Source organism: Embiotoca jacksoni, unplaced genomic scaffold (genome assembly GCF_022577435.1).
Source record: "Embiotoca jacksoni isolate LCO1_2020_lvr unplaced genomic scaffold, fEmbJac1.0.p SCAF_9, whole genome shotgun sequence".
In the NCBI taxonomy this organism is placed as follows: domain Eukaryota; kingdom Metazoa; phylum Chordata; class Actinopteri; family Embiotocidae; genus Embiotoca; species Embiotoca jacksoni.
Genome location: NW_027185447.1, coordinates 14,871,793 through 14,892,501, shown reverse-complemented (window position 1 = coordinate 14,892,501; position 20,709 = coordinate 14,871,793). Strand labels below are relative to the sequence as shown.

Here is a 20,709-nt window from a genome sequence, read left to right as displayed (position 1 = left end):
AATTACATTCAATGGTTAGAATTTCAAAAACAACAACAGATGTTAGCATCCTTCTCAAGCTCACAGAAGCTCCATTGTCCATTTAAAAAAAATATATGTTTTACTGTATTTCCATGTGAGGGCTTTTGTCGGATGTGTTGAACATAAATCTATATTCCACAAATGTCAATCAATCGACAACCAGAAAAATACATTTGTCATCACACATCTGCAGTGCCACGGACAGTGTATCTGCTCAAACATAGAGAGGTGGGAGGTCTTTAAAAAGGGCTGTCTGTCAGCTAGTCTCAGTTTGAACTCACTCTGCGGAGGAGGAGCACATCAGGCAATGCTTTGAAGAACAGCGCCACATGACAAAGTGTCAAATTTACTTAACAGCAAATTCCTTTCTGTGGAGTGGAAGTGAATATATGAAAAGGATCTCTTTGCTTCAATGTGTGTGACAGAGGAGTCTGGTGTTTTCCACTGCCAAACACGTACCAGATGACCATCCTTGTGTCAACCCTGATTCAGAGCAAAGCTAAGGTAGGTGAGAACTTTTCTATAATCAGTGGAGTAAAAATCAACAATAACAAAAACACCACTAATACATTCAGTGCACTGGAAAAAAAGAAGAGAGTATGTTTATGTTTTCTCTGCATATAAAGTTTGATGCAGTATGCTGACCTACATACAGATATTATACACGGCATGGAGAAAACAAATCATGTGATAGGTGACATTGGCATCATGTGCTCCTGCATTTGCTACATACCGGTCACATTAATAGTTTTATTAGATTACATTAATTTCCCTCGATTTACCCATTAAGTGGGTTCACAATTATTCTCTTGCGTGTTCGTCTTTCAGCTCACATGTAACATCCTGCTTCACTTTGAGATTAACTCTTAAATGCGCTCTTTCTGTTCAGATTATTGAATCTAATTTGCTTTAAATGTCCAAATTTTGACGGCATGGGACTTTTCCGTTGCTTCTGGTCCCGGCAATCATATTTCAACTGCTTTAAGTACATGTTGTAAAATTCACAAACCTAAACAAGAGTTAATCCGTACATCTCAGCATTACAGTATATGAGGAACAGACACCAAAATATGAAAAGAATACTTCTTGTCTCTGTGGCTTGCAAAGAATTTTCCTTTGTTTTTAATGTCTCAGAAGTCGACTAGGGAACAAATAAATAATTCTTTCTTGTTCAATTCAGAGCGTCGTTTGCATCTGTCTTTAGTGTTTACTGCAAAAGCTGCATGGGACTAAAAGGTCAACTGAGTTAAGGGGAATGACTATCAAAAAATACCTTTCAGTTCAATCATTTTGCCCGCAGTGTGAAAAGCATATGCTTTGTCACCATGTTTTAATTCTTAGTGGAAGGATTAAGTCCATCTGGAGCCAATTTTACTGGTACGTTTGCCAAAAGGTGCTTGGTAGCAGGCCTCATCAACTACAGGAGGAGTCTGTCCTCATTACTCTCCCTGGCTGAGCTTCCAGAGGGCACTATTTGACCATACCTGGAACTTAACGAACATCGGGTTCCTCTGAAGTCACGCTCAGTTAAACAGGTCACTGGTAGCAGCACTTTGCTCAAACTTGACACGAAACTGGATGCTGTGTCAAGATCTGAGTCAAGCATTGGAGCCCTGATTCACAAATAATGAGCACGGTTGGAAAGGAACTGTTGTAAATTGAACTGAACAGCTTTTCTTGTGTATTTCTAGGATGGAAAGGAAAGAATTACTTGGATTCCTGCTTTAAAATGTTTTAGTACACAGAGGTGGAAAGTTCGCTTTAAACTTCATCTAAAATAATTTATCGGAAGCTCTTTTTTGAAGACAAGATTGTCATGGTTTGGGAGTGATCAGTGTATTTCTCTGAAGCAGAGAAAAACTGATATGAAGAGGGCATTTATGTTGAAATGTTAAGGTCAGGATGGCGCATTAGCACTTAATGTTGCTGTAGATGAGTTGGTTTTGGAGGTTATTCTTGATCTTAATATTTAATTTCCTCAAGAACTGTCTCCTTGAATTGTGTTTGAGTCAAGTAACAGTATTTATGATGGATTAGTGCAGTTTTCCAGTTTTCATGAAGATAATGGGCAGTTCTGTCTGTTGCAGGTAAAGTGTCTGTGTGTGCTTGTGTTCCTGAGCTTCCCTCTCACTATGACTGAGGTCCCTGGTCCATGCAGACACTCCATCACAAGGGAGCACCTGCTGACTGTCAGGCAGCTGGTAGGTGTTAAAACAACATGAGATCGATCACACTGCGCGGCCCCTGGTACGAACTTCCTGTTGTTGTTTCTGCAGATGGATAACCAGTTGAGAAGTGGTTGTTCAATAACCTACACATTCATAGAACGGAGAAGTTTGGTAAGGTAACATTTGTTTCATGGGACTGTTTTCATCCGAAACCCTTAATTCAAACTTCCCATTAACTGTATTGTGTGTTCCATGTTTATTACATTGTGGTTTGTTTTCCCACAGAGCAAATGTTGCTTTGTGAAAGCTGCTTTACCCTGGATCCTGGAGCTCCTCGCCACCCACTTCAAATATAATCGTGGTTCAGTCAATGATGGCTATGTTCAATCACTGAGAGCGCTCATCCTCAACATCTATTCTCAGAAATGTGTGCCTCAGATAAATGAAGAGGTTGAGGTAAGTATTTGTTTCTGAATCTAGGACTTGCAGCCTTTATCAGGACTGATCGATTACATTTTCTAAAATGTAAAACATAAAATCCAAATATGTGATAAGAGGAATTGCCCAACACGAGGATATAAATCTGCAGATCTCTGAAAATATCTAAGGTATGTTTCTTGGAATCGGCCACAGGATAAGCCAGAGAGCTTCGAGATGCTATACAGAGGGCCTCCTTCAGATGCACTACAGAAGGCTTCAGAGGTGTTGTCCGTTTACTGGGAGCTTGTGACAACAAGTGATGCACCAGTCGACTGGAGATGCCAGCATGAATACACAGAAACCTTTGACTCTACCACAGAGCTATCCACAGACTCACCCACAGAATATTTTACAGGTGGGAATCTCAAGCATTTTCTAATCTCCTTTGATTAATTATGCAGATGTCTGGGGCCACTGAGATCACAGAACGTGTGTCCTTTTCTACAGAAAGTTATGAAAGGAACTCAGTGAAGTCCTCTCAGAGAAGACCGGCCAGGGACATGTACAAGCTTGGCTTCATCATTGCATCCATCTGCGGAGGATTGCTGTTCATACTTACTCTCTACTGTCTTATCACACACAAGGTAACAGTATTTCTAGTCTGTTAATTCCAAAATCGTATGTGCCCTAATAAAGTTTAGCCATGCATTCCAGTCATATTGCAATAAAGTAGGCCTTGCCAGCTTGGTTCTGCTCTCTGGGACACTCCCTCTTGCAGAAGTACCAGCCCTCCCTCACTGGTAAATACTGAGCATAACAAAAGAAGGTTGAGGCTAGTGTGTGCAGCAGTGCTATTTTGCAGCAGCACCCACAAAAACATCTGCGAATGTAAATGACTGCATCGAGCTCTTGCTATTGTTCGCGTCAAATTGGCACCATTACCTATTATTCGAGATCATGCATTGAGGCTCACAATCCAAATATGACTTTAACATAATTGAAGATTCTAACAACTCTCATTTATTTCCCCAAATGTAAAAGGCAGTAATCACCCTTATTGCCTCATTAATAACACAAAACGGACAAACGATGTAATAGGAGCTTAAGAGAACCAATAAAGTAAAGCACTGAAACAGGACTAGCTTCAGTTTAGTCCTGGTAACAACACCAGTTCTCAGGAAAGCAATGATAATAATTGTAAATGCTAAAAGGTATGCTGACAGCACTGTGTTTGATGAAGAGTGTCATAAGGAGAAACATCACATTCTTGAATTACATTCTGGCCGTGGTGTTGTTTTATTAGGCTTCTCTACACTCCCGGGTGGGCTTCTTTTTTTTCAAACATTTTATCAGTGGGGTATCAAACATGGTCACACAAGACTCAGCTCCTCACAGGAAACAACAAGAAATTGTACTTACAGGAAGGCTGGGAGTGGTTTTGCTCTTGAGAAGAGCCTAAATGTCTTTAAGTGATAGTAGACAAAGCGGCTCTGTTCAGTTTCAAGTCAAATAAACCACATTTGATTAATTCTTGTGGAGACATTTGTCTTCTGCATCCGACCCACATACTGTATGTATTCAGGAGGAAGTCTAATTTTGAGGGCAAAGCTTTGGTCAAGTTTAGCAGGAGTATTGATAAGGGTTAATATGCTTGTGCAGGGTGTCTAATCTGGGACATAACTGTAGTGCCTGCTGAAACATACATCCAATATATAAAACGGTCTTATAGTCACGTGGTGACTGTTAATTCACTGAGTCTGAATGTCACTTTGTGTTTAGCCCCCATGTTGTGTTGAAATATTTCTGTCACATGCGAGAGAGCAGATTGATTTTTTTGTTGTTGTTGTCACACTACAGTAGATAAGAACTACAGGAGGCATTATAGTTTTTAATTACTAAACAAACAAGGGCTGTGCACTGGTTTGCCAGAAAAAATAGGATATCAACATGATAGAATCTTGATGTTTCTGAACATGAAAAATCACACTGAACGGGTGCAGCTGAAAGGAAGGGAGAAGAGATACAATCGCTTACTGTCATGATTTGATTGTCTTTTTCAAATTGCAATCTGAGTTTTAAATGGCCGAGTACAGAGGCCAGACAGCTGGAGAAAGCACATGGAACTGAGTTCCAGGAATAATCCTTTTTTTTTTTTTTTTTTTTTTTTTTTTTTTAAATGAATTTTTTTTTTTTAGGTTTGTTTCGCTGTTGCTTGCAGTGATATAATACACACAGCAGATGGATGCTACATGGCTGGCAGTGGATGCATGGACATTGACAAAAGGGAAAACATAATAAGTTGTTGGATGACTTGGATAATTCTCCACTTTTTGAGTGCTACTGTTAGCCGCCCTGCCTGCCCCTGCACATTTGTCAGTGTCCCCGCAGAGACTTTTTCCTGTCTTGCCTGCTTCATGTTACAGTGTGTGTGTAGATTATGCTGCCAACTGCTTTCCAGGGCCTGAGCTCTAAGACTGAACCATGTCAGACTGTAATTAACATCATCTGTTGCTCAGTGAGAATGTGTAACTACGGGAGGATGCAAGTGCTGGAAATATTGTATGATGAAGTGGGTGACTCTGAATTAACACATTACTGTGAATATTTTCTTTAAAACAGTAGTCAGCATGTTTTTTCCAGTTGGCCTATTTATTTTTTCACCAGCCTGTATTAGCAAATAGAATGAAATTAAATTATATTTAAAGGTCTTTTATAGATGCATGATGTTTTTTAATAGCTGAATGAGCTATGTAATTACAGTATGCAGCCAGTTTACATTTTCAAAGTGTGCAAAAAAAAAATCCTGTCAAGCCAGTTAAAGAAGTTGAGTTATCCTGTGTAATGGGAGATGGTTAAACCGTCTATAGGCTGTGTTGTAGGTTGTAACCACTTGATCCCTAGAGAAAGTTCAAACTATAACTTTGGCCATTGATTACTACGGAACAGTTCACTGACATGGGTCAAAAAGAAGTGTGAAAAACTAAAAATATGTTGAACTTCAAAAGGTAGATTTACTTTGGTTGGGATTCTCTTAAAAAAATATTTGTGACTGACCTTGGGTCACTACCCAGCACTTGTGTACCATGATCCAGCTTTGCTTTGCTTTTCGAGATGAAACAGAATAACTTAAATATCAAATTCCTAAAGACGTAATAGATTATCACTTGACTGAAACCTACACCCACTGTAAATTTGATTGATGGCTGTAAACCTTTTTTTTTATTTCATTCGGTTCAGGAGCGTGGAGGCTGTGGTGCACTTTGAAGTCATAGCCGCTAGAATAGATTCCATTACTGGTAATATTGACCGATTTTACAGTGGAAAAAATGTTGAATCAGACACTTTTTGCAACATTACATTCAACTGCCCCATCCATTTGTGTGTTCACAATGTTTCAAATGTGTCATATTGTTGCAAAATATGACAAAGAACAGTAATCATATTTGGCTTTGTACATTTGTAAAGATTCACTGCCAGTTAGGTCACAGTATTTCTGTTTCCTGAAGCCAGCTGGTTCTTAAAGACATTTAATCTCTCTTCCAAAAGGCTCCTTCATTTAACTGACTGATGAAACTCCCAGACTTTTAACCTCTTGTGGGGTCATTAACACCTCACCAGTCATGGAGGTCACATACAGTATGAATTGTTGACCTACCCGGCCAATGACTCACAGGAAGAGGAGGTAGATCAAGGACTAAGATGTGACCTTATTTACTCTCAAGGTGTTAATGGCTCCAGAATAGATTAAAAGCCTAGTTGTCCCTAACAAAAAATTATACATTATACATGTCAGCGTTGTTGCTCTTCACTACGTGTCCATTGATTTAAATCACAAAAACTTTTCTCTCCAAAACAGAAAACTCACAACCCTCATGGATCAAGATTATACACAAACTGGAGGTGAGAACATACTGAATAATTTAAGTAAAAGTGGATGACCTTTTTTATTTTTACCGAAGTCATGCTAATGCTTATTTCTGTCATCTGGATTAAAGCAGAGACCAGGAAATAGAGATGGAGCCACAGTAATGTGAGTATCCTTCTGACGTATATTAAAATGCTATGAACAGTTAAACATATGGAGCCAGACAGATCTTAAACAAACACTTGTGTCAGTGAGGTATGACTTTTGAGGTTTACGGTGAACATATTCTATGTATTCAGTGATCCTCTCTCTCCTCAGGTGGTGAAGGAGCACATCGCTGCAGTGGCAGACAGAGCACTTGTGAAGCTGTACATTTTATCCATCATGAACAAGTTTTCATGTCAGTATTATATGTGTAATGTATCATGCACACCTATTTAATCGGAAGCTTCGCTTTGACTGAGAACAAAGATGGACCATATTTTGAATAATATGCTATGTACATTATGTTTATGCTTTATCTATTGCAGATATATTTTCAGGTTCAGTAAAAAAGATTTATTTTTACAGTAGTTATGTATGTTCCATAAATGTGTTTCCATTTGCTGTTACTTAACCAACAGTTTGTAATGTTGTTTGCCAAACATTTCCAGAAGGTATTTATTATCTATACGCTCTTCAATCTCTGTATTGATAATACAAGCTTATCATCAATACCTAGCCCAAATTTATAATGCTCTCCAGCTGTCCAGCTAGCAGTACGTTCATATTTGACCACAATAAAATCACATCTTAATAGCAGGTAATGTTCTCATTAAAGAATTGATGCCACTTTATAGTCTACCTCGTATTTGACACTTTATGAGGATTTAAAAAATGCTTTTATACATGCCAAAATGTTCTTTGAAACTGCCCTTGAAAGCAGTGGCAAGTTTTATTTACAACCAACACCGCTGATCAATACATGGCCTTTATGTGGCCAATTTCTCAAAGTTATGACCAAAGATTTGTATATCCTGTTATATAGCCAAACATAGCAAACAATGCAAACAGTTTCAACGTGAACTCTGAACTGAATAATCAGTTAGCAGTCAAGAAACGATGGAGAAATGATTCCAATAGATGCACCCCAGTCACCGCTGCAGCTTCACAAGAAATATATTCACTGCACGAGGCGTGACAGAATTTGGTGGGAATAACGTGCTGCTATATTTTTCTAATATGCATGACATTTAACCAAGTACTATAGGGTATTAACATAATATTTGTAGAGAGGGTGGGGCATGTGTATTCCCTAATGCTGTCATGACATTTACTCATGTTTACTTGGTGTTGGTGCAGCCTAATATTTGATGACAATAACTTGCATAATGCCTACGCTTTTGGCGAACTACACAATTACACTTAAAGTGAAACATTTGTGTCTCATAGTGGACCACACCAGTAAATCCTGTCAAAGAATTTCCACATGTGATCATGTGCATGTGTGTTGGCCTGTATTTTGTTTTCAAGAATCTGTGTAGGAAGCAGAGGAGGGGAGGAAAACAAAAAAACAGCCCTACTTCACAGCGTCTGCAGAACCATGCGCAGCCTTCAATATAACATGAGCTATAACACAATTTCACAGGCTACCGCTTATCAGTGAGCAAAACCAGTGTTGCACTGGCAATGATCCATTCACCATCCAGAGACATTGCTCCATTACAAAAGAAGGAAAGTATTTCTCTAATTCAATTTAGAGCCTTTCTGCAGAGGATTAAAGGCAGCTGTGGAGATGAAAAGGCAAGTTGTCTTCAACAATGAATATGTGGGAACTGCCTAAAATTGTCATAAGGGCTGCCACCCTTTTTTTCTTACCCAACCTCTGTCTTCTTTACCTCCAAATTAAAGTAAACAGAACATTTTGTTGCTCTTAAAAAACATATCACTGTCAAGAGTTATGGGGACAAATAACTGAGGAAATAATTTTATTTTCAGAAAATGTATTTATTGGTACAAAATTAAGAATTCCTAAAAATCAACATTCACTTTACACAAACCTGTATAATTCATGGCATCCTGGCTGAGCTGATACAACCTCAGTCATGTCAACCCTTACATTAGTTTACTGACTTAAACTGGCAAACACATGACAGTAATACAGATACTGGCTCAGAAATTACACCTTAAAGACATTCGTAAAAAGTGACTGTGTAAGATTGTAAACAATTAGATAACAGCTATTAGATAAGAGTCATAAGAGTCATGCTTCATCAGTTACAGACAAACATTTCATCAAGCAAATGGCAATGTTAAATATTGATTAAAAAAAAAATAAAAAAAAAAAATAAAAAAAACTTTAAATCAAAATATTCTTGAAAGTGAACATCCAGCACAATTAAACTGCAAATGTTTGTTGAAAGGCTGTCAGTCATCTGACCATATCTCTTCCCCTGCTGTGATCCACATGTCTGCCATCTGGATATGTGATTATTTAACTGTGATATTTACCATTGACTAATGCTAGAACTGTTTACTCACTGGGATAATAAGAATAGCTCTCATAACATTTTTATAAAACATGTTTTCAACCATGTTTTAATGGACAGTGAGCAATTAAAGTTAAATATAGTGACAGATGACAAAATGACGTGTTACAGATGGAGGCACATTGGTGAGGGCAATCAGGAAGCTCTACACATCAATGAAGGCAACACGCCGCAAACAGTAGGCTGCTTCAGCAGGAATGTCCCTGGCACTGATTTTATTGGCATCCAAACGCAGCATTTGCAGATTGGAGAAGTTTGCCATGTCGACTGTGCTGCAGAAACTGCCCAGGGAGAACTCTGAAAGAGGAGAGGAATATAAAATGAGGCAACATTTTAGTTCACATTACAAGTGTTATCAAGCCAAGCCAAACTAAGCAAACTACTACTTCCACATATTACGCCTGGGATGGATGGATGTGCTGAAAGGCCAGATTTGTTTCTCACATTTCCGTATTCCAGTTGAACAACGGGACACTGGGTAACAATATCACATCAATTCAAAATGGTCATCTTTTGTTTGATTATACTCTTGATTTTTAAGTGGTTGAAAAAAATGTTTCTGATGTTTAATTACGGTCTTTCCTGTGGTTATTTGGTATTTAGGAAGTTTGTTTGAAGTATGAAAAAGTGTTGATCTAAAACTCCCTGCTTCATGGGAAGGGCATCATTTCAAAAACAGATATGTAGTTATAAAAATCCTGCTATTGCTGTCATCTAGTGGTTGAAAATTTCACTTTGCTGCATGCACAGCTCTCACCCTGGAAGTGAGGTGCAGTGTTTACATCACTGATGCGCATGATCAAAACCTAACGACAGAAAATATGGAAGATTGAAGGTTTAGGAAGTTTATAAAACAGATATGATTACAAGCTGTGTGACTGACCTTCTCAAATTCTCAAAAAAACAACATATCTTAACTTGACGATAGTAGACAGTTTAAACATTTCATCTTCATTTGTGCCTTTAAAGTTTTTTGAGATTTGTATGTTTTTAATCACCAGGTTCATAACATATAAACAACGGGATTAAAAGTACGCTATCAAGGGATGATAACCAAAAGGAAAACATTCAAATCAACCTTTACACAGTTTAAATCTGTTTTCACAATTTAAATAAGGGTAATTTTGTTGTTAGTGTAAATAAAAAGTGTTTATAGTCACATTATACTTCTTTAAATACTTTTCTCTGATATTGGTGACCTCAAACCCCCCCAAAAATTTTGAGGAACACATTTCAATGTTCCATGTCAGAGAGAAATGTTCATACCTTTGATCTTATTGGCTTGCAAATAAAGATTCTCCAGGTTCCTACTGACAACAGGGATCCTCTCCAGTTTATTGAAGGACAGGTTGAGCTCAAGCAGTGTGCTGATATTGAAAACATTAGATGGAAGTCCTTTATCAGTCAGCTTGTTATGAGCTATCCGGACAAAGCTGAGTTTGGGATACATGGTGAGAAAGCCTGCCGGCACACTCTCTATGTTATTAAACTCCAGGTAGAGCTGCCGCAGCTTCTCGGGAAGGTTGTCAGGGATTTTCCTCAGCTTGTTTTTCCCCATGTCCAGCAAGGTCAGAGACTTCAGTCCCTTGAACACACCTCCAACATCCTCTATGGCATTTGCTTGGAGTTGAAGGATGGTGAGGTTGGCCATCCCCTCGAATGAGTTTGGGGGGATTTTGGAGATCTTGTTGTGACCAAGTCGCAGATCTGTGATGGACTTGGGCAAGTTAGGAGGCACGCGGGTTAAGTCATTGCGATCCAGGAGGAGCCGATCCATGTTCTTGAGCTTGCTGAAGACGTTCTTGCCAATCTTGTCTGAGTTGAGCCGGTTGTGAAACAAAACAACCCAGACCAAGTTGGTAGCGTTGTCGAACACCCCATCCTGGATGCCTGTAATCTGGTTACGCTGCAGGTACACATACTTTATGTGTGAGGGGACGTAGGGAACATGCTGAAGGTTGCGGCTGTGACAGTACATAGCAGTGGGGTAGGTTGAGGGACAGTCACACTCCAGGGGGCAATCCACATCTGCAGCCTGCCAGCCGGCGTACCGCCGCCTCCTTTGCAGATGGGACAGCCACTGGAACTGGCTGTAACGCTGGCCGATACTCAAGTTCACTATTCCCAATAAGAGAAGGAGCACCACTGTCCGCATGGTCACTGATGGAAAACCAGAGGGAAAAAAGGGTTGAAATTATGTAATTTAAGGGTAATATAATGTCAAATTTTGAATATTTCCTTATTATATTATCATAGATATTAATCATAGCTGTGGTAAGGTTTTGCCACAAATCAAATTATGCTGGTGTAGTAATCAAAGACAGATCTCAGACTCTGTGCTCTACTTTTTAAATGTACAGTAGGTGCAGTATACCTACCAGTTGGATCTGAGAAGATGCCTCCTCCTTGCTCACAACGCCTGTGTCTTTCTCAGACTGAGTGTAATATGTTTTTGGTATAGAGTAAGTACCCCACCCCCCCCTCTCTCTCTGCAGCTGAAGCCCAGCAGCCCTCTCTCATTAGTGCACATACAATTTTCCACTTGCATGTAAAAACCTACACTACGGCATACCACCTCCAGCCATGTCCATATTAATCCCGTCTGTGAGCCGATAAGGACATCTGCTTTTTAACAACCTTGTTTTCCATTACTGTGTCCTGCCTTATCATGAGCGCACCCACTCGGAGTCTGGCTCGCTGTTTGTTGTTGTGTTTTGGAGGTTGTGGAGAGGGTGGTGACTTATGGTAAAGAAAATGTAATGAATCATACTAGACGTGGTAATTAGTGCTGTTATTTCTGTGATAAAACAATGCAGCTCAATTGTAATCTAAATTCTTACTGTTAAACCGTAGCATGCTCACAGCATGTCCTATATATTCTGTATGTTTCAACATGACAAACCTAGTTATTTGTCCATAATCATCCTCCTTAAACATTTTTCTTTGCTTTCGCTGGCTGCTTCAAGTGCCACTTTTGTCAATTACAGTGTTCAAGCAGTGGAGAAAGTTAATATATGTTTGTGCTGGCGCCTGTAGACATAACAGCACCATTATAATCCTGTAGAGAGTCTTCAGAATAGGCCTCGTCATGCATGTCCTCCACTAGAGCAGCAAAATCAGACACAGAGTTTCAGGGATTATATTGTTTCCTCCCAATCTGCTTTCTTGGCCCCTTTAAGGGAGAGAAAGACAACTTGCTGATTTGAAATGGAAGTTGTTCAGCGAGTAATTGACCTTAATAATCTGATGATTACATTAGATCATTTTGAAAAGAGAGGGAACCTGAGGATACACAGATGGAACCGATTTGGACAAAGGACTTGGCAGCTCTATAGTCACAGCACAGAGCTCTTTGGCCAAAAACAACTCATGGCTAAAACTCATCAGATATGTAACTAAGTAAAAAAAAAAAATTCCTCAAGTGTTTTCACATTATTCAATGTTTAAGAAGCTATGTCGATCTTTCTGTTATCACTGAACTACCATCATTAATGATCAACAGATACGCTTCTTCTCAAATTACTTCCAAAGAAGCAGTAACTGCTGAGGGATATCCAAATACCTCCAAGAAAACAATGTCCATTTGAAAACTTTCATGGCCGATTTAAAATTCAGCCTTGATCACACAATGTCCAAATCTCTCTATAATCCACTTTATACTGTAGAGGTTACAGTTTCATATTGGACAAGCATTTCTCTTTTTTGTCTCTGAATACACACAAAAAAGTGTTTATTAAAACCATATGCATAAACTTCAGGTATAGCCTCAAAAATCGGTAGTCTCAATAATGTGACACCTTGAAGGTGTTCTCTGCTCCAGTTAACTGTAGCATTAATTAAAACTAAAACATATTTGTGCATTTTCTGCATTAGAATTCTTCAAAAAAACATAATCTGAGATAAGCAATTTTCAAGATTTTTGAACATACAGGAGATAGATAAAAGGAGACCTTCAGGATAAAAGGAAGTTGGTCTAACTCTTCAGGCAAACTGTGGCTTTTGAATTAAAGGGAACACCAGAGTCAAAAAAAAAAATCAAAATAGCTGTCGTGACTTTAAAACCTTTTTCCATTCACCCTTCATGTGGTTTCCTTTCCATAGCACACCTAATTTAATGTAAATATCATTTGCATTTGACATGGCACCAAAAATATTTGCTAAAGACATCTGAGAGGCGAATTCCTGCACTGATCAAAGAACAGAGAGTAACAAGAAATTGAATTAAGATTGAAAGATGGGACTATAGTGATGTGAAACATTGTCCATTGTACTTTTCCACACTATTCCCTTGATCTAAAGGTTTGCTGCCATCCATGTTTCTTTTCATGTCTTCCACAAAAAAGACTTTGTGCACGACTTTCAATTTCTGTTTTAGAGAAAATGAATCCGGCAGAAGCACAAACAGTTAAATTAGCAGCACAGTTTTGTTAATACAATGCAGTTATCACCCTTCACACAGTCACAGCAAGCATTATTATTGTAACACATGATGAATAAATTCTGAACACTGCACTACCACAGTGTGGCAAGATCACTCCTATTTAGTGGTAAAGAGAAATTCTTCTAACATTATGTCAGGATACAAAACAAAAGCAGTGGTTTCTGGCAATGGTCATTCAAAAGACAAGAATTAATAATGCTGGTAAATATTCTCTACAGTATCCTCAAGGCCAAAAATCTGTCTCAATGAATGGTTCTCATCGCAGAGAGAAGACTAGCAGTCAAAAAAATAACATAGAACAAGCTGTGATTTCATCACAAAGCTCACACGAGTCACTATATGAGTACATACTGTACTTCAAAACAATGAAAACTGCTTGAGTATCTACAACATTCAGTAAATGTTTGTTGTCTGAAGTAAGAGGATGTATGACTAAGCCCTAGGGAAAACAATTACCGTAAATGCAAAATTATGTCAAATGTTCTTAATGCCCATTTACCACAAAACCTACTTAAATTTCTAATTTGAACATCTTGGGGAAAAAAAGAGCTACAAACATGTTCGAGCCACTTCACAAAGTCCACTTTCCCTTTTTTTCTATTAAACTTTATACATGTGGTTGTGTTTGTCTGTGTAAAACTGAAAACATCTTTATTTGATAAAGATTTAATTACATAGTATGTCCCCGTTTTACTAGCCTGGATGCTGTGGTGTTGTGTTTTTAGTTTTCTTTCTTTTGTTCAAGAGTAGAGGATTAGTTGAGTCTTCAGTAGTTTTGATTTTAATTTGATCATAGTCCACTCTCATCAATTGCAGGGCATTTGTCATTTCCTCGTAATAATAACAAAAAAATATCCCTTTTCTCAAAATCACCGCGGTGAAAACAGTATGCTCAATATTTACACTTCCAGTTCCAAGTAAATATTAAATTGATTTTATTGTTCAGTGTTTAGAAACATCTAGTTTCTTACATAAAAAGCATTAAATAAGAGCTGCAGAACTGTTCCTCAAACATCAAAGCCTCTAACTTTTGAAGAAGCAGTAAAAAGCGACACGCGTGAACAGCATCAACACTTACCTTTACCTCCTCCAAGACATCTTGTTCCTCATGCAGCACGTGGCTGGTGTGAACAGGCGTTTGCGAGCCTTCCACTGTGTGCTGTAGCAGACAGAGAATATAAATGAGTGTACACTAAATCTCACTGACATCTTTCTGAATCAGCAGCTGCTTTAACAGATTCAAGCTTTCAGGGAGCTTCTTACATTAATCCAGGGATGGTTTATGAACTCCTTGATGCTTATTCTCTTGGTGGGATCCGTTTTCAGTAAGTGACAGATCAGCTGTTTGGCTGCAACAGGAAATTGATATATAATCACCATTCAATGTTTGCATGTGTCCCCAACATCACGAGCCATATCTGTTAATCATAGAGTAGCTGGGATTACAGGGGTCAGTTTGTGCTTCCAAACGCAATTATTCAAGTTGACGCCATCTGAAAAAACATTTGAATCATGCGTTAAATGAAATAATCAGAATCAGAATGGTCCTGTGGTACATAGTGAATCAAGTACTAAGCACAGAAAAACTTTTTGTATTAAAACCACAGCATAATACTGCAAGTAAACTTAATGAAAAGAAAGTCTTATTTATACTGTTCATTTTGTTGAGAGAAAATGTTACCTATTGAAAATTTGTTTAACTAAGACACACTACTTTGAAAAAGTGACCAAAAAAGAAAGGTGTGCTGTGTTGCAGTATATATTAAAAGTAAAACAGTAAGAAAGCAGAAGGAACATTTACATGATAGATAAAACAGCTATTTCCAGCATCCCTCCATCTCACCTTCCTCTGCCACATCAGACCACTCTGGGTTGGGGAACCCATATTGTCCAGTGCATATCCGTCTTTTCATGGCTGGGGATATTGCCAAACCGTGATAAGAGAAAACAGGAGGATATCCACAAAGTCTGCGTGTATAAAGATGAGGAAAATGTTGATGACAAGATGGATCCTATTAGCATTGGCAATGATTTAGAAAAGCTATAATGTAAAGGCTTGTAATTGTGATATGACAAAACCAAAAAGACAAAATATATACTGAGACTGGCTTACAGAATATACATAATGACAGCCAGAGACCACATATCACAGGATCTGTCGTACTTCTCCAGACCAAGAACTTCATATGTCCTTAAAGTAGCATACAATGGATTTTCCACTGTTTCCAACTGTCAAACCATATCAGTTAAATTACTTTCCACAAGAAGCCAACCATTGGCAATTTTATTTTTTTTATTTTTTTTATTTGTATAAATCCTCAGTTAAAGCACTTGACGAAAATGTTCAAGTCAAGTTTAGTTAAAAAAAACAAAAAAAAAACACTGAAACAGTGGGAATCTGGTCAAAAAGCAAAAAAGTCAAGAAGTTAAAAAGTAATGCATCGACAACGTAAAAATACTGAAACAGAGTAAAGAAAATGCCTGCAGCTTGTTAATTATAATTACACAAACTAAATGTCTTGCACATACAGAAATGTGTGCGATCATCCTGCTGATATACAGTAGTTCCCTCTGCTAATATATTCTTATGAAGATGGATGACACGTCTCCACCTCCTCCCACTGAACAAAAGTGAAGACAAATTATCCCAAATAAGATGCTGCAATCTTGCACTGGTTACTTCATTTGAAACCAGAGTCTGCACAGTAGTGATCAGACAGTGAAGCTGTGGTTTCGAGGTCCCATCCGCACACCTGTACATTACTTCGAGCAGCATAACTTAAAACCAAACTAATCCCGTCTACACTTTTGTCTGCACGGGAAATCTTGAAATGAAAGTGATTATTTTCAAGTACACATGTCATATGGTCTTACCCAAATAATAGGGCGTAAAACATGGTGTTGCTAAAGCGTTTAAAGTGGTGATGTCTTTGGCAAAGCCAAAATCAGTCAGCTTGAGGAGGGCATCTGGTCTTTTGGAGGTGTACATCAGGTTCTCTGGCTGTAGGAGATAGAAATGGTGATCAACCAAGTGGAGAAAAAAAATCAGATAACTAACAATAAAATTTAACATACGATGCTTAATTTTCCTAAACATTATACTTTTTGCAAAACTATGCTTGTATTGTGCTTTCATACTACAGCAGGCAAGGAGATCAGCAGTTTTGCTCAGTGACCAAATTAAGCTACAAAAAACAAAAAGGAAAAGCTTCCAGTATTGGAGTCATGGAAACAATTGTTTGTTTGCAATTACAGGCTGTCCAAACTGTCTAGTTCAGAAATAATTCATTGTTACCTAACTCTACATATGAGAACAATTTAATATTCATAATATAGAGACGCCTGGAGGACTAACTTACGTAATACCTCCCTTACGTTCTTCTGCGATTGTGTTACTTTATCTTAAATATTGGCTCTTTGAGATGCACAGGATAATAAATTGTCAGTAAAACCTAAGAGTACAATAACATTTTCTTTCCACAAAGTGATCCACTGTTACAAGTTTTACTGGACAATTGTAGTTTCCCATTGCATGCTCAGTCTAAACTATACATACGGAGGTATTCACCTTGATATCTCTGTGAGCAATGCTGATGGAATGCAATAAATGTATGACAAGTCTGTTTTCCCAGACTTCCCTCTCCCCAGCAAAAATTTGTCAGCTCATCCTGGGGGATCCCAAGGCTTTCACAGGCCGGATGAGATATATAATCTCTCCTGCGTGATCTGGCTCTACCCTGCGATCTCCTCCCAGCGGGCCCTGCCCAGAAAACCTTCAGAGGGAGGCGCCCAAGATGTATCCTGGTCAGATTCCCAAGCTACCTATAAACTCTCACCTTTTGATGCGAAGTAGTAGCTATCTCCTGGAGGGAGCTCGGACTATAAGGTAGAAAGCCTGACGTCTTCATCAAAATATGTTTGTTTGGCTGCACTAGAAAGAGATAGGCCAGTTGCTTTGACGTTATGTTTCTGACAAAATAGCTACTCAAGCAGTGTCTTCTGCCAAATATTAAACTGGTATGGTATCATCAGTAGCTGTGAGTATCATTAAATTAACCAGGAAGGAAATCTGAGGGATTGTAATTTCCACTTGTTTAGAAATAATGACACATTTACCTCTTTCTGTAAATGCATGATTCCCATGATTAATTTGAGGCACTGCAAGTGGTAGCAAAACATTCTATGGCAAAACGTTGAAACAACTTTCCTTAATATGCAGTAAACAGACTTTCAGTTCATTAAGTAGAAAACTATAGCCCTTTTTAACAGCAGACATTTTGAAAGAAGGGAAAGTACAGATATATTGATTTTGATTGGGTTTCACTTACAGAAGGTCCTAAATTCTGATTCAGTCATGGCTTACCTGCACACCAAATGGACCCGAGCCATCATTGATACCTACAGGTAAAAATGTCAGCAGGAAAAAAGGTTTATTAATCAAAATCTTATATGAAAAGCATTCCACACGTGGAAATACTTGTCGCTTCGATTGTTCACATCAGTTAGTAATCCAATTATTACACAACATCAGTAAAGTCATATCTAGTTTTGAGAATATTTTTATATTTTTTTGTAACATATGAAGTGACTGTAAACAGTAGGTAGGCACCTGCATTATTTTATCCTACCCTTTCTCTGCTTTTTATGACTTTCCGCCCTGAAGTTTTCTGGAAACGATAGCACTCACCTCAGTTGGTGTGCCTTAAAAGGAGCTGGCTCCCTCAGCACACAGAGCAACTAACACAAGCCACAGCTCCCAGGAGCCATTTAGACATGAACAATGTCCAGGGAAGGAAATTCACTTTTTTCAACAAATGCTATCACTTTTTAAAACCACACAATGTTGACTCTAATGTGCATGTGTGCAGAGGAACACATCTCTCCACAATGAGGAGGTATTATCTGCCCTGTTAGAGATTTTCATAAACATCTGTAATGGTTACAACATGGGGACAAGTTGACACTCTCCAGTGGAACTCCATCAAACACAATTCACCGTAGATAAGAAATTTAAAAAAAAGAAAAGACGAAAATAATCGCATTTTTTTATATTTGTTTTTGAAGCAGTTGTATGATTCATGCAATAATGTGGTATCATGCAAGTAAATAATCTAGGAATCAGTGATAAAAATACTCATTATTTGCAGCCCCAGTTGCATATCAGCCTTGTGCTGGTCCCCACCACCTCAGTGGGTTATCTTGTCTGCCTGCTTTCCCAAAAACGATCCTGTTGTTGGAGAGAATTTGTTCTATGTAGGGGCTAATGAAAATGTCTGAAAATGTGATCTTTATGTTCACAAATAATGTTCACAATTAATAGCCATAACTGCTGTAACTGACCATACGTACAGCAAAAGGTCGACTTTTTGTCATTTTGGGTGTAGAGCAATCTAGATACTGGTAGATAAAGCTATACAAATACAAATTAATTACCTTATTATTTCACAAGGAAAATAACTATGTGCTAAATGTCAGCTGCATTCCTGCACTGAAGGTTTTTACAACATAAATCTTTCACAGCATTGATGCCAAGCAAAAACCCTTCTTTATCTGACTCTTTAAGAGGACTGTGATTTACTGAGCAACATCCAGAACCAATCATTTCTTTGACTTTTATAGCAAAATCAATCTCTTTCACACATATTATATATCACAAGAAAATCTTTCCTTATTTTTTTTTTTAAATGCACAGCTTTATCAAGACCTCATATGTCAGGACAATGCTTATTCAAAGTCAGACAGGGTGCAAGAGGAAGATGATGTGTGGTTTTCTGATGTTCAAAGAGATCAGACTTGGACTGAAAAATCTCTCCAACTGGATGTTTAACAATATGTTTCTGCTTTACACAATTCACAACGCTTCCTGTCTGTCCACCCAAAGTCCAAATATACTGCACCAAATAAATATGCAAATTAAGACCATAGCCGCTCATAATGCTTACAAAATCTCTTTTTTGCAGTGAATTACGCCTGTCAAATGTAGTTCCAAACAGAAATAAATGGTTCTGCAAAATAAATTGGAAGAGAGGCTGATCATCTGCTTTTTTCCCCGCTTTGTTTGCTCCAAACACCTTCATGACCTAATAAAAGCTGTGGATGTTCTGACTGCATGCTTCTGCTGTGCCCCTCTCTCAGTCATCTCTGGCATCTCGCGTGATGCTACTTTTAGACCCAGTTTGTTCCCCTCTCTCTTTCAGGCTGGCAGCATTTGGATTGGACAAGTCAACACCTATTTCAAAACAGACACCTGAACATACAGGCCGGAGGCCAGAGGCCAGAGGCCAAAGCCCCTGGGACAGAAATTAAACCCCGATAAAGCTCTCTGTTAAGTATGAACATTTACATTCCAGAAAATTACAGGTTTTCATGACACAAAAAAACAAACAAGCTGTAACTCACTTCTGAAGCCAACAGTGACCACTTCTTGAACTCTGGCCTTGCTCAATTCTAACTTTTAAGTACTGCCTGTCACCAAATTCACCTGTCAGAAAAGGTACTCTGTAGTTGGGCACATAACACACATGCTGTATGAGTGACTTATTGATCCCAGAGGAATGCAGAGGTAACATATTCATTCATCTCTTCCAGCTTGTGGAAACTCAGACCTTAGAAAGCAATGCATACTATCCTGAGGACTGAAGGAGACTCTGGGGAGCGGAGAGAGGAAAAAGTATATTGGATTCAGATTTTCTTAGATTAAAGATTAGACTCAGGCATCTGTTGTCTTTTATCTTGGAGCACAGAGTTTAGCCTTGGTGTAGCCTAGTTATTGATTCACCTTAAATTGAAGCTCAGTATTAACGTTAAAGTTATTGGATTTGGGTTAATACAAACTTCACACTTCCTGTATCATTTTCAAATTGAACACAATCTGGCGTTTCCGTAGACAGAAACCCTTCATTTCTTAACAAGGCTTTTGTTGTGAAATATTTGTAGGAATGTGTTGTGGCTGAAATGGGACAAACATTCCTTAAATAATTAATCCAAAACAACTGTTGATAACAATTCTCTTGTCAACTTTATCAAATAAGTTAAGATAAGACTTTATTTTTCCCACAGCGAGGAAATTCGATCGTCACAGCAGTTTAAGTGTACAGGTAGAAAAAGAACAGTAACAAAAAAAAATCCCACAAATATGCATATCATAAAAATGTAATTAAAAAAAAAAATTGAATTTTTTTTTTTTCTATTTTTATTGTGTGTACAAGTACTCACAGTGAGTGTGCTCCTACACATTCCTCTCACAAGTGCACTATGATAGAAGTA

The 20,709-nt window shown here is 38.2% G+C and overlaps 2 protein-coding genes and 1 pseudogene across 2 annotated transcripts; 1 reads left to right on the top strand and 2 right to left on the bottom strand.

Moving 5' to 3' along the window:
- Positions 1 to 376: 376 nt before the first annotated feature.
- On the top strand, positions 377 to 7,293 carry csf1b (colony stimulating factor 1b (macrophage)). The gene is made up of 9 exons (XM_069140987.1): positions 377 to 525; positions 2,109 to 2,222; positions 2,298 to 2,360; positions 2,475 to 2,645; positions 2,823 to 3,024; positions 3,117 to 3,253; positions 6,466 to 6,509; positions 6,605 to 6,639; positions 6,793 to 7,293. Exons 1-8 carry the CDS (start codon positions 484 to 486, stop codon positions 6,636 to 6,638), a joined length of 807 nt encoding a protein of 268 aa, XP_068997088.1. The 5' UTR covers positions 377 to 483; the 3' UTR covers position 6,639; positions 6,793 to 7,293.
- A 1,854-nt stretch (positions 7,294 to 9,147) lies between these two features.
- Positions 9,148 to 11,157, bottom strand: fmodb (fibromodulin b). Its single transcript, XM_069140928.1, has 2 exons — positions 10,269 to 11,157; positions 9,148 to 9,299 (listed from the first exon to the last, which is right to left on the bottom strand). Exons 1-2 carry the CDS (start codon positions 11,155 to 11,157, stop codon positions 9,148 to 9,150), a joined length of 1,041 nt encoding a protein of 346 aa, XP_068997029.1.
- Positions 11,158 to 14,136: 2,979 nt separating this feature from the next.
- Positions 14,137 to 17,832, bottom strand: LOC138192902 (MAP kinase-activated protein kinase 2-like; annotated as a pseudogene).
- Between the last annotated feature and the right edge of the window lie 2,877 nt (positions 17,833 to 20,709).

Bases quoted from the DNA above. Each gene is read 5' to 3' on its own strand.
- csf1b (XM_069140987.1), top strand. From the start codon at position 484: ATGACCATCCTTGTGTCAACCCTGATTCAGAGCAAAGCTAAG. The intron at 526-2,108 runs GTAGGTGAGAAC...TGTCTGTTGCAG, and splicing joins TGATTCAGAGCAAAGCTAAG to GTAAAGTGTCTGTGTGTGCT. The intron at 2,223-2,297 runs GTAGGTGTTAAA...TTGTTTCTGCAG, and splicing joins TGCTGACTGTCAGGCAGCTG to ATGGATAACCAGTTGAGAAG.
- fmodb (XM_069140928.1), bottom strand. From the start codon at position 11,157: ATGCGGACAGTGGTGCTCCTTCTCTTATTGGGAATAGTGAACTTGAGT. The intron at 9,300-10,268 runs GTATGAACATTT...CTCCTCTTTCAG, and splicing joins GCAAGCCAATAAGATCAAAG to AGTTCTCCCTGGGCAGTTTC.